Source organism: Haliotis rubra, unplaced genomic scaffold (genome assembly GCF_003918875.1).
Source record: "Haliotis rubra isolate DU_JTF1 unplaced genomic scaffold, ASM391887v1 Scf506, whole genome shotgun sequence".
NCBI classification, from domain to species: domain Eukaryota; kingdom Metazoa; phylum Mollusca; class Gastropoda; order Lepetellida; family Haliotidae; genus Haliotis; species Haliotis rubra.
Window position 1 is genome coordinate 727,734 of NW_025767198.1, and position 14,378 is coordinate 742,111.

General features: G+C 37.0%; 1 protein-coding gene across 2 annotated transcripts in view; it reads right to left on the minus strand.

Annotated features, from left to right (window-relative positions):
• LOC124292043 (low affinity vacuolar monovalent cation/H(+) antiporter-like) overlaps nt 1-14,378 on the minus strand; it is a 59,652-nt gene that overhangs the window by 22,922 nt on the left and 22,352 nt on the right. For both annotated transcript variants that reach the window (XR_006902347.1, XM_046729116.1), the window contains exons 6-11: nt 8,614-8,769; nt 7,166-7,279; nt 5,981-6,061; nt 4,414-4,516; nt 2,573-2,649; nt 1,329-1,393 (exon numbers count right to left, since the gene is read on the minus strand). Coding sequence is in view for 1 of the 2 variants with exons in the window: in XM_046729116.1 (XP_046585072.1) it covers nt 1,329-1,393; nt 2,573-2,649; nt 4,414-4,516; nt 5,981-6,061; nt 7,166-7,279; nt 8,614-8,769 (596 nt within the window). In the remaining variant the exon portion in view is untranslated. The remainder of the gene's footprint in view (nt 1-1,328; nt 1,394-2,572; nt 2,650-4,413; nt 4,517-5,980; nt 6,062-7,165; nt 7,280-8,613; nt 8,770-14,378) is intronic.

Genomic DNA, 14,378 nt, shown 5'->3' on the forward strand with positions numbered 1-14,378 from the left:
TTATCAATGTTATAAAAAAAAACATGAAATAGCCTCAGCTTACATGTTACATGGAAAATATGTGCTCTGTGGTTTAACTGGCTCTGGTTGAGTTTGGGTGAGTGAAAGGATAGAGCTGTTCACCTTGATTTTACAGAGTTTGTATGGATGAAGCCTCAAGTAGTTGACCTGGCGCTTACTGAGCCTCAAGTACTGAATATCTTGAAATTAATCCAAGAATAATTTAAGTGCATGGTCTTTGTTCGCATTAATTAAACTTCACAATTATGTTTTTAAAAAATAGATAGCTGAAATACCCACTTAGATGTGTAAGTATACACCGGTAACAACATGTCATTCAAATACTAGAAATAGCATAATGGACATCCGGTGAGTTGTCATTGCTACGATTGAGAGTTCTTCTCACTCATGTCAAACTAGGCTTTACTGAATACTGAATCAAAGGCCAACATGGCAAAGTACACATGGATAGACATCATCACACATATTCTCAGATCTACAGTCTTTTTCTTGCCTGCATTCAAATCTGGAGGGATGTCACATATTGAGTCACCTCGCAAAAACACTTTCAGCATTTCTTTCAGAGCTGGAGGAATGTTGTTTTGAGGGAGTGACATTTACCTTGGAGTGGCAAGAGAAGACCTCGACAATTGTGTGGAGAATATACATGCCTAAGACACTAAGTCAAGGCCAAACTTGACCATTGTTGAAGTGAGGCGAGCATTACCATCATTGTCTTTATTGCTAAAATCATTTCTTTCGTATTATGCAGCCTTTGAATTTGTACTGCCTGTATGTTTTGCGCTTCCACTATAATACCTTTGTTGTGATTTGTATTAATTTGTAAACTTTGTTCATTTTAGAATACAATTGTTGAATGTATCACACTGCTTGTTGTTTGTTGGTGTCCGACAAAGGTCAGATTGATTTACATTTAATTACTGCATTAGTTATAACTTGAAAAACAACACAAAAATACAGTGAAAAAGAAATGAGTGAAATATGCTCACCTTGCTCTTTCATCTACATAACTCATGATGTTTTGAGACATTTGCCAGCCCATGTGACTCACACTAAATCCTTTTAATGACAAGCAGCAAACAAACTTTTCCAGGCTATGACTTTGAAGATGATTTTTACCCTTGACATGAAAGCTATTCCAGCAATATAGCTACATTTAAACAGATATCAGCATTTTCGTGAAAATAGATATTGTGCAGGTTTACCCATCATGGGTCAAGTATCATTGACCTTCAGTTAAAATTTGGTAAACACTTTTTTAAATAAAAAACTTGTCAGTGCTAAATGAAAACAGATGAAGCAAATACCTTGTAATAGCCATCCCAATGTAGTAGGTCAGTGGCACGATGGCAAGAACACCGAGGATGCATTTCTGAAATGACAAGAAAATGTGCTAGTGAACCATTACGTCCTGATTCTGTATAGGCTGACTCAATATAATAATAATCAAATGAACAAATGTCAATAGGTTTGTTTGCATGTATAATGTCACCTGTGGTTCTGGGACCACTTGTGATATCTTTGTCACATATTACTTGTTGCATGCTTGTACCATATGCAAACATAACACAATCCAATGCCACCTCTAAGGCTTTCATTTGTAGTCAAGCTGGTGGAAGTTGAGTCAGATCATTTAATTCAAGGTCGGAACTTGGAGAGATGCCTAGAAACGACAGCCTCTAATATTGTGACCTGATGGACTATCTGTGTGCATGTCAGCATCTGTCTTTCTGGAGTTGGCACCCCTGCTGTGATATTGCTTGAATACTGTTAAAAGCAGCATAAAACCCAACTTACTAACTCACTCACTCACTCTAGTGTTGACAATTGATATCTTGCTTCTATTGAGATGTCTTGAGAGTAATGACTAATTCTAAATGGTCAGGGCCGTCAACCAAGAAGCCAGGAAAACTCTGCAGATTTCTTGTCATGATCGGCCAGTAGGATGTAGCAGTGATGTCTTTCTTGTATTAGAAGAGCAGCTCTAACAACAGGGTAGGTAATATGGCTACAGAGCCATGGAGTGACTGATACACAGCACTGTAGATCTCACTTAGATATCAGGGGCTCCTTTCACGAAGCAACCTTTACTTAGGATAACTTTAACTCCCATTCTTTAATACTGCACTAAGGTTACCTTAGTGCTTTGTGAAAGGAGGCCCTGGTCAATGGGAAACAATTATCATGGCATGAAGTGACAGCTGAGTAAAAATCAGTGCAATGCATATGGCACATATTTCTTGTTATGGTATCTCTAATTCCATATCTATTTAGTCTTACAGATCTGGGTGCCGTTGTACAAAGCGATCTTAACGCTAAGGTAACCGTAACTCCCATACCATAACGTAGACTAAAGGCAGTCTTAGCGCTATGGTTGTTTTGTACCCAGAATGGTTAAAGGGTGAGTATTACCAAAAGAGTAACACATAGCAATACTTCTCTACAGTCTACAGCTGTAGTTATTCCTTGCTTTCTATTAGATATCAAGAGCAAGACTTAAACCACATTTCAGTGTTGATCCAGACATACGTCGAGACAGGCAAGTACTTACTGTGACACCATTGGTGATCTCATTTTCTGTATCGGTGTAGCCTAACACCAGTGACAATAAGACAAATATCAACAGATCTTAAATATGTTAAGGATTTCACGTTAAGACTAATTGTATGACACCTCAATAGTGAACAATCTTTTTCTGTGTTGTCACAAGTAATGATGACAACAACTAGATCCACCAGCACTGACCAGGAATCGTAAATCCAGGATATGAAGGACTTACCGGTACAAATATGTAAATCAGAAAATATTTTAACGGTAAACTTCCACATGGCTATCAAGAAAGATACATATTCAGTCACAATTTATGTCTGATCAGTATATATATATATATCAATATATATAAACAAGTGATTTCTGCAGGTGTATTTATAAGCAATAAATATATAACAGATGAGTCCAGATCTTCTTTCTTATCAAAACTCCTTCATCTGCACAAAAAACTATCGCCGTCCAACAGCTCTTCAGGTGTACTTTGTCAATGTCTTCATTATACACCAGAAGAGCCTTTGGACGGTGATACATCTTGTGGATTCATCTTTTATAATACACATAAATGCAACAATGGTAGTTATCTTGTAAATTCCTTGACTCATATAAAATCAAGGCCTTTCCAAAGCTTTACTTGGAATACAAAATCTAATTTTTAAGAGCATTTCTTACACCAAAAACAACTGCCATTGATTTAATGACAATCTTCAAAGGTGAATTTTTAAGAACATACAGCTTTTCATTTGGCCACTGAAACATGAACACACTTCTTACATTTAACTGAAAGTATAAACAGATCACCATGGCAGGAAGACAACAGAGCCATGTATATAATTTAAAAGAACTAAAGAGCACTGAGAAAACAGGGTCGAACAGCAAAAACAATGTGTGACCTGAACTGATTTTCAATGGCAGCTGTTATGAAAATTGATGTATATACAATATATACAGGTTACTAGAATTGACTAGTGGCTGCCAAGATGTATGTTTCATATAGGTGTAACGATATGATGAGGCAGCGATATGACACATACCTTGATAATAAGGTTGGGATACGACACTGTCATAGCAGTGCATGGCAATACAGTATTGTATAATAACACAAGGCTCATGATACAATAAATCAGTTTTCAACTCCTATATCACAATACATATCAAACATTACATAACAAGTTATACTGATGTGAAAAATGTACATAGTGACTGAAACTGTTCAAGAATCAGTTTATGCAGATTATCTTGTTTTCAAAAGTTCATATTCTTTACCTTTTAGCAGGTGAAAGTCACAGCCCTGAATCAATTGGTTTTTAATTTTAAATAGCAAAGACAGGTTACTGTAAGGGAGAAACATCTAAGTTTACCCCAGGAAATACCAGCAAAGACAGTCAATCTGTTATGAAAACAGAGCCTATCATACATTATCTTCAGGATGCAAGTGCAACTGAAGCATTACCTAGTCTCTCCAGGCAAACAATCCCACCTAAGAATATCATATAAGCTGGTTCCTTACTACTGCTTAACCTGAACAAAGATTGAACCATGATAAACAGTGCAGGACACAAGCAAACTTAACTTTCTTCAGGTGAGCTAAATTTTACATGTCAAAGTTTGTTACCACAGGATTCAATTCTAATATCAAGCAATATGGTCACATGGGTTTTGTTTAAGGTGACGCAAATTCAAAAACTAAGAATGTTATTCAAACAATAACACATACCTAAGAAGAAAAAAGTACACTGAATGAAAGCTAGCTTAAATGATGTATTGATGCAACTTACCTCTCACCAAACTTACAAGACAAAGTTTACATTGAAGAATGTGAGTACTTGTAAAGATAAAGGATACTGACAAGAATAACATTGACGCCATCCAGAGTATACTTGTAGTAGTACAAGTTGACTGACTGGTGTGTGTACATGATAATTTCACTGTGACTCTTCTTGGAATCCTGGAAAATACAAAAGAATGTAAATCAACCAACTTGTTCTTAAACACATAGGTAACAGTGAGTGAGTGAGTTTAGTTTTACGCCGCACTCAGCAATATTCCAGCTATCTGGCGGCGGTGTGTACGTAATTGAGTCTGGACCAGACAATCCAGTGATCAACAGCATGAGCATCGATCTACACAATTGGAATATGATGACATGTGTCAACCAAGTCAGCAAGCCTGACCATCCAATCCTCGCCTCTTGCGATAAGCATGGGTTACTGAAGATCAATTTTAACCCAGATCTATGGCTAACCATCATGAATACATGACATGTTTTTATGGATAACAACTTCTTTTTATTCTATATACGATGTTTCAGAGCTAATTCCTGCTCCTTCATCAGGTGAAATGAGCTCTGAAACATTGTATAAAGAATAAAAAGAAGTTGTTATCCATAAAAACATGTCATGTATTAAACCTACATCTTTACTCCAAATATAATAGATTACACATTGCATTTGAGTAACTCGCTGAGCAGAGGGTGACATCCTTGGACATAAGTATCAGATGATGATGACATAAGATGTGTCTGCAATGCTGCCTTCAAGTTAAATTATGTCACTGTTATTCTTATGTGCATGCACATGTGTGTGGCTGTTTGTACAACTCTGGATATATGCTGGTTTTTAAACTGGACGTATTACACTGACTCAGAGCCAAACAGTTTTATGCCCTTAATGCTGAGCATCAGTTGAGTTGAGTTGGGCTTTACGTCACATCGGCATTATTCCAGCCATATAGTGACGAGCTGAGCATCAGACATGGTAGCACCAAGTACCATCTGTTAATGTCCAGGCAGAGAATCGTCAGCTTCCTATTCTTGAAAGTATCACGCCATAATCATGTGTTGTTTGGGTCGATGTAACGCCAGGTCTGGTATGTCTGCCATTCAAACTTTTTGTGTCTGATACCACATCATGGAAGGTGCAGTCACAGCGATGCCCTCAAAATAACTATTCTTATGCCAATCAACAGAGCGTAGCTTAGTGAATAGAAAACTTCATCTTCTTCTCATCCACACATAGAACAAGCACATGCTCAGGTGACTTCTGGTTGAAAATATAAGAGTAAGTGAGTTTGGTTTTACGCCCCTTTTAACAATATTCCAGCAATACCATGGTGGGGAACACCAGAAATGGGCTTCAGACATTGTACCCATGTGGGGAATCGAACCCGGGCCTTCAGGTTGACGAGTGAATGCTTTTACCACTAGGCTACCCCACCGCCACTTTCAAAGAATTAGAGAATGATAGGAAGGTTCAGAGTTCGGATCAGAACCGTTAGGTGGGATCAAAATCTCAGATATAAGGATTATCTTTAGGATCACTAGGATTCTCTGAGGGGTCGAACACATCAACATTGAACTTGTGTTCATTTGGAATGGCCCTTCCTCCAAATATAATTGGGAACATATACGCACCAAAACCATCTCACTGGAGTCCTCAACATCAACTTCCTCAGGGGGTAGAAATAATATCTTCATCATTGTCTTACTGTTAACCTGATGAGAAAATGAATAAACACAACAGTTAAATACTGGCAGTAATACAGGATCTGATAGTCACAGATTCACCAGTAATATTAGGAGTGATGTTCACTGATGTAAATCTACTTATATTAATCACAAATGGCTTTCTGATGTGTGTGTGTATTTAATTAGAAGATATTTCATACTGCAAAAGACACGTGTTAACCCCAAAATAGACTCTCAAAAATTTGACATAACTATGGTGACTGACACATATTTCTGCTTCATTGGTCTTTCGAGAGGATGTTTCCAGAATACACTGTATGCGAATTTATGGCTCACAGTCAGTCACAGTGAAAGCTCAAATCAAGGTCTATTTTTAAAATGATCCCAAATCTGCAACATGCACCAATACAAACCTCAGAATTTGTTTGAAATATCTAATAAACAGCAAAAGAATTTCATATTTAAAAAAATATATTCATCAACATAATAGTGTTAAATAATAATCACTCAGTGAATAAGCATTTAACAACTGCCCTCTCGAATTATTATATTTCATTCATATTTCCCTGTCATGGTTTCTTCACAACACTCACGTCGCCATAGCACATTTTCTTACAGCAACAAGATCTGTTTTAACCAAAGACTCTTTGACAACCAATCACAGATCATACATTTATATCTTATGTCATACGGAAATATTGTTCAAATATCAATTTTCATAATTATTATGTCAATAAATCTAGACCCAAACATATGAATGTATTTATTTGTATTTCAATATTTTCACAACACATGGATAGATATTTCTGTGGTTGCAATACTTAAACTCACAGCTCCTAAATCACTGCTGTTTGCATGAAGATAAATACATGCTATCTTCCCTGGAATCGTTTCCTTCAAATATTTACTATGTGCGATGAAGGGATGTATGTGTTGTGTGCCGTGATCTGTTCCACTTTTGGTTTGTGCAGCATGCTATACTTGCTTGCAGACAACTGTAGACAGGAGTCAAGTTTAAGAAATTTATATCAGCTTTTACACATAAACACATAGCACAACAGCATACTAGTGATCTGAGGTAATCATTCTCAGCCTAACTATACTTTAAGAAGTGAAAAGACATTCAGAAACCTTTGCAATGGGTATAGAGATGACAAAGAGCCAGGATATGAACCACACAACAAAGTGTACTGCCATGAGTAGCGGTATGCCCAATACACACCAGATGTATGTCTGAGGGCGAACCTGAAACAGTAATATGTCAAACTTTCAAAATCAGCTAAAGGCATGTACTGTCCATCATGAAATTAATTTGTCACCAAACTAATGAAAGTAAATAAACAAACAAAAAACATGTCAAGAACTTAATGAAAGTAGACCTACCTTTCATATTTTGTAATCATCTTTTGTTTTATTTAAAACAATTACACATATTGCTAGTAATTATGTCCATAAACTAACCTCTAGTATATGATTGCCCTATTTCTCCTGCTTGCAGGTGATCACAATTTTACAGCAACAAACAGGGGTGGAAATAACCCATTGCCCGACGCCCGAGTCCAGTTTTTTTTTCTGTCGGGCAAGCAAATTTGTATATCACACTGTACCGGTGTCCAGTTGACTTTCCAATATTAATTATGTTGTTTATTTTAAAAACAACAAGAAAACGTCCGGTATAGTGGAAAAATTATCAGGGCAAGTGATTTTACATGTGCTACTGTACCAGAGTACACTAGCAATTTTAAAGTTATTTCCATCCCTGACAAAAGAAATTGAAGTACAGGTTGTTCTTTCCCTTGAATCATCTCCATTAACGTGGGAATTCCAGACCTTAGCGCATGTGTAATCCCTCAACCCTAATTATTTCTCAAACCTCATAAGATCATTAATTTGTCAGATCACTGGGAGGAGAGGGAGGAATACAGTATGTCCCGATTACAAATGTGTAACTTTATAACTATGAAAAAGGAACACACATTGGGAGAAAACTTTCCCATTCATATTTGATGTTTGTATTAATGTCATGATTTACAAAAGTCAATGTGTCAATAATGTGTCCTAAACCAACCATTGTATCATGTACAAGGTCAGTCACCAGTCTGTCCCAGATTAACTCCAACCACTGTAACGTGTACAAGGTCAGTCAACAGTCTGTACCAGATTAATTCCAACCATTGTATCATGTACACGGTCAGTCACCAGTCTGTCCCAGATTAATTCCAACCATTGTAACGTGTACAAAATCTGTCAACAGTCTGTACCAGATTAATTCCAACCATTGTATCGTGTACAAAATCTGTCAACAGTCTGTCCCAGATTAATTCCAACCACTGTAACGTGTACAAGGTCAGTCAACAGTCTGTACCAGATTAATTCCAAACACTGTAACGTGTACAAGGTCAGTCAACAGTCTGTACCAGATTAATTCCAACCATTGCACTGTGTACTAAGTCAGTCACGAGTCCGTCAACCAATTATGCATTATCATGATGATTCCTGTTTACTACATTTAAGAGGCGGGACTAAAGCACTGTTGCCACAATGAATAATATTTTTATCATACGTCTCATTTTACTAACCCAGAGGGATTTGCGTGGAGAATTAGCTTCTTTTTTATTATCATCTGCTGCCAAAAGAGCAGTATCTTCTGACATGTTTGCTGTTCCATTGTGTTGTGTGTATGTCACATCATGATAACTGGATTCTGCTACAGAGTACAGCGGAACATCATGTATCTGAAAAAGTAACGAAATACTCATTAGCTTCATAAAAGCAATTCCTCAAACATTGATGTCCTTGCCTCTTCATGTATTATACACCCATGGAAAAAACTGCTACAATGAGTTTTTCTTTTGTAGGATTATTTTGACCCGTTGGACATTGAATTTTAGATATTCACATGTTTCAATCAAACGCGAACATCTGTGAAACATGTGTACCCGTCATTAACCCCCTAGATGCCACAGGGACATATATGTCCTTCCCCTTCAACCCTCAATTTGAAGTCCAATAAAAATCAAAATATCCCACGCACACAAATACACTTCACAGTTTCGAATTCTGCGGGAAATTTCCTGTTTCTTGATACCATCCACTATTATTTTAGACAAAGCTCAAGTGCTGAAAATGACCTTTCAAAATAGGCTTCATCGAAAATGTCGCCATTTTTTACAGTATGAAATCGCGATTCACAGCGTTATTTGCTGTATGTTTTGAAATGTGAAAATCGGATAATTACTGGGAGTATTGAATTTCAAAAATAACATATTCATGATCACTGATACCAGTTTTACATGAAATGGCAAATTATAATTCTGAAACGTTGCCGATGAATCTAGAATCGGTTGGGATGTTTTCGAAAATGCACTTACACAAACGCTGTAGAGCGCTTTACGACATATTGGGTAGTGTTTACAAAACCACGTTTCGCGAAGGCCGGTATTGAGACGCCTATTACATCATGTATATTTCATATTCAGCTTCGAAAAATGCATCACTGAATTCCCCATACATTTTAGAATCAAATTGCAACTGGTCTGTGTCACCAATACCAACTGTCTAGATCAAATGAGACGAAACATATTGGGTGTGAACACGAACACTGTGCTCGAAAGACTGCGCTGGTTCGAAATGTGAACAAAGACAAATTCCGATTTTACACTGCGTAGCATTTTCTGAAATTTTCCAACATTCATCCGTCTATTCATAGCTTGCAATGGCTCAATACCTTTTGAATATACATGGAAAGAGTATCGTAGTAAGAAATAGGAAATTATAAATAGATAATTCGATAATTCATAAGAAATTGTCAAAGTTTCCGTGCAGCGTGACGCCATGACTGACGTAAAATCACGCAGAACGACAACTGTAATTATCAGCATTTCTGGCTTCTTCTCTTACTTACAGTGAAAACGATAGAAGCATATAACAATACACAGTTAGTCAGAATCATTCTGATTACTTACATGTCATAATTATGTACAAACGATCACTGAATCAATGGAAGGGTCCTCGCAAAATCCTGTGTATCCTTGTCAGCAAAGCCGCCATTTGGTAAGAAATAGGTCATCGGTAGTGATGTCATACGTCAACATTGTTGTACATATTAGGCAATTTCTTTGAGGTGAAGGTCGGTTGAACAAGAGTAAACACAATCCCCCAATCCTTCCGATTACACTGTCAGTATTATGATGTATATTTTGCGGATGGTTCAGATGCTTTTTCATGAAACTGACCTCAGTATTTACATTTAGCCTTGTCCAATATCATATCATACGTGCATATAGGGTTTACGGTGTTTTATTCTTTGAAAGATTTTAATTGTTTGAATAATATTTACATAAGAAATTGACACATTTAGTGCAGTACACCATATTCTAAACCTTTACACAAGATTTAGAAGATCAAACATAGCCATAACTGCAATTACTTTAGTTCCTATGATGTACATTATTCAATGCATTTGAACTAATATTGCAGTTTCACATGAACAGGTTAATGAACAGCGATTTGATTAAACCTTATAAGTAAAACTGATAATATTTAATGAAAAAATGTATGTATGTTATGAAATGTATATGCACACACATTTAAATGAATTGTCTTGTTCATTGCACATTTTTGTGTCGTTTTATAGAGAAAACAATGATGTAAATTGATTGGCCAGGTGCGCGTTTATCGGAAACGTTTTATGATTCACTATCATTGTTTTCGATAATATAATCAATTCATATTCGATTAAAAAATATTGTGATGACAGGATATCAAACTCTTACTATATTTATATCTGAAAATTGTTTAAAAATGTATAAACCATGTCATGTCTTAATTTGGACAAATCTTACATCCATATTCTAATATATAGTACGTACTAGTTCCGTATATAAAAAGCTATCTTTTTTGCATCTTCCATTGCATACTTATGAAGAGAAATAGCTACATAATCATAAATAAAGAAAATTCTTATCCTAAACAAAATATTCGGGTTTTGTGAAATGTTATTTTTCATTTACGTTAAATTGATGCCAAACAGGTGCGCGTGTTGCTCATGATAAGATACACAGTCAAACTGTCTAATTGTTGATATATCCAGGACACTATTTAAATGGAAAAACCAGTCATTTTATGTTGTGTCTAAAGAGTGTTAATTCTGACAAAGAAGTCGAGCTTTCACACAATTAATGGAAATTAGGTGAGATATATACTGATCAGCATACCAATGTCGTCTTTTCCTGACGTCACAAAATGCATAAACCAAGCAATGACGTCAACTAAACTGTTGTATTATTTTCAGCAATTTCATTACATTTGAAGATATGGCTAGTGTTCTGGTAATAACGATGCAAAATTAGTCAAATTACATCTACACAAACATGAGAATATGGGAATCTAAGAACTAACTTATATGTCGGATAGGGCCATCCAAATCGCTATTACGTGCTTTCACATGTAATACGTTGTCATTTTTCTTGTAAACTGTGAAACTACCAAACTGCATCCGCTCACATTGGGGAACTTTCAATTGGAAAAGGTTGGTTCACCATGAACATATAATAACGAAAATATAGCGTCTGTATCCACAACAAATTCTCTCCAAGTGATCTGAGTTACATTGACCTAGTGTTACGCATAGCGGAGTTATGCCCCCTTATCATTATACGTGTATGACCTCTCTGTTGTCGTTTGACGTCATAGAAGAAAATCCATTTTTGACACTTATTGCGAGTCATTTTTAATGTTGAGCGTATAACGTTATGCACAAGCACATAAAAGATGAAAGATATCAGGCTGTATTTTCTTCGCTCACACTTTCCGTAAAGATACCACATTAAAAATTCATAGCACAGTGCTTTTATCGGTGCGCGATAAAAAGCGGATAAATTTACTGTTTTTTAACGCATAACAAACTTTGGACAACATTTAGCAGTGTCTATTACTGCCGAGGTAGTTGAACTTATATTTATACCAACGGATAGGAAATTTTATATTCTACATTTCTGTGTAATTTTATAGCCATACATAGATCTAGGACCACGAGAGTGCAATTCTCGCACAACGTTCACTTTTCAAACCCTAGAAAATGTGCGCCTGAAAAAAACCTCGGCATCAAGGGGGTTAAGCATATATTATACTTCAGCAAACTGTTCTTACAGTTTGATAACTTGGAAAATCTGTTGATTTTGTTCTTGATAAGCAAATATGAGGTCTTCTCAACTGACAACTGCTCAGACATGGTTAGTTTTGCTATGTGGAATGCTGGCATGTCATCCAGGACTATTGCAAGTGATGTAGGTTGTCATCCATCGATGATCTACCGTGTGGTCAGAAAACATCAGCAAACCAATGACATTAAGGACTGTCAGTGTTCAGGTTGACCACGAGTGACAACTCCTAGGGAGGATACAGCCCTCCTCAGAATAACAAGACAATGTCCATTCATGTCAAGTGGCATCTCAAAAGTAGAGTGGCTTCCACATGGTCACAAATCGCCTAAAATCAGAAAAGTATAGAGCCAGACAACTTATCAGATGTTATTCCTTGAGGGTGATCTTATCCAGATTGTAAGTTAAATTGAGGTTTGGATAAGTTCTTTCGCTGGCGGGTTGCGATACTTTTTTTTATGTGCATATTCTATGTAAAGAATGAAAAGTGAGGACATTATGTCAGTCCCCTTTCTGAGATGGAGAAGAGCATTTACCAAGACAACCATATCAGCCATATGAGTCACTTCTGTCAAAGGACAAATGATGGAGCCAAGAGACAGGAAGGACTGCTTCGCCTCGATTTTGGTCCTCAGTTTCAGACAGCGAGTTCTTCGAAACTGTCCCCTACAGTCACACTCTCACTCAAGTTTAGTCAGTGATAGTCAAGGAACTTGAAGAGGAATGATTTGAAAACTCAAGAAGGGACTTTGGAATTAATATTTTACAAACATGATTGCTTGTGAGGATAGTGAGTGTAGTCTCCTGGCTTATTGATCATACAATGAAGTTCTGACATCTCATGCTCCGGGTACAATCAATAAGGAGGGGCATACATCAAGGGTGGCGATCATTAGATCAGCAGTCTGTAACCCTCTGTCAGGGTGATCGAGTTCAAGTCAAAATCCTACAAGATGACTGACTGACTGAGTTTGGTTTTACGCCGCTTTTAGCAATATTCCAGCAACATCACGGCGGGGGACACCAGAAATGGGCTTCACACATTGTACCCATGTGGGGATTCGAACCCGGGTCTTCGGCGTGACGAGCCAACGCTTTAACCACTAGGCTACCCCACCGCCCCCTTACAAGATGAAGGAAGTTGACTGATCTGATGCTGAAAAACTCTTGGAAAGTTGAAGTTTACCCATGATCCATGCATGGTAGAAAGGATTGAAGCTCTTAATGCTACCCTTCAGAGTAGAGACATCATGTATCCCTGCTCAGCACTGAGGAGAGAAAGTAACTTCCCTTCCTCTTGTCTTTATGAGCAAAGTTTGATCGCCTGTTTTTAACAATGTCCAGTTTCAATCACATTTGAAGCCTGAGAGTTCATTATCGTTCTGTCAAAACAACCCACCATCGTGCTTAATATCCATTCTGACACCATCATCTGGATGATTTTTTCCCCAACTCTTGCAGCATACAAAACTGAGGCTTGCATTCTTACTTGGGAAACACTATACAAACTTCTATTCCAACATTAGATTGAAAAAATATATCAATATTACACAAACTAGATGAAGGCAGACATATTGTTCAAAGAGAAGATCGAGGAACCTTTAGACCATTGGTACTGGGCTGCAGAATTGTGGCTCAAAGCTACTTGAAGGTACTAGGACCGGTGATCCCTTGTTATCTTTCTTTCCTTTTTCTTTCTACACTTTTCATATCTTGTTCCTTTCTAAAGATCAAACAAATCACAATATCTGTAGGGGTAAAAAAAAGACAGGTCATCTGCACCCGTGTGCAAAAAGAAAGAGAATGACTGGCAGTCACATGATCAGCCTTGGGCAAGTCACTCGCTCTGCAGGAGCTTCCAGTGACTGCCTACAACAATAGTTGGAAGAACAAGGGAAAGTGCATGAGACATAATGTGCATTCAGTTAAATATTGGAAATTCTATCAAGCAATTTTGAATTTCCAAAGAAGTTTGAAAATGAAAGAAAACATAAGGGGGGACTTTTTCTTTGACACAGGAAGGTAGTAGTGACTGTTATTTAAACAAAATGTTGTATGTGCTTTGTCCCAGATGTCTTATACATAACACATGAAATAGAAGATTAATTTTTTTCGAAAAGGTATTGTTGTATCTTATAATTGTTGAGGATTTATAGCTTCTGGTTTACTGCAAAATCTGTCAT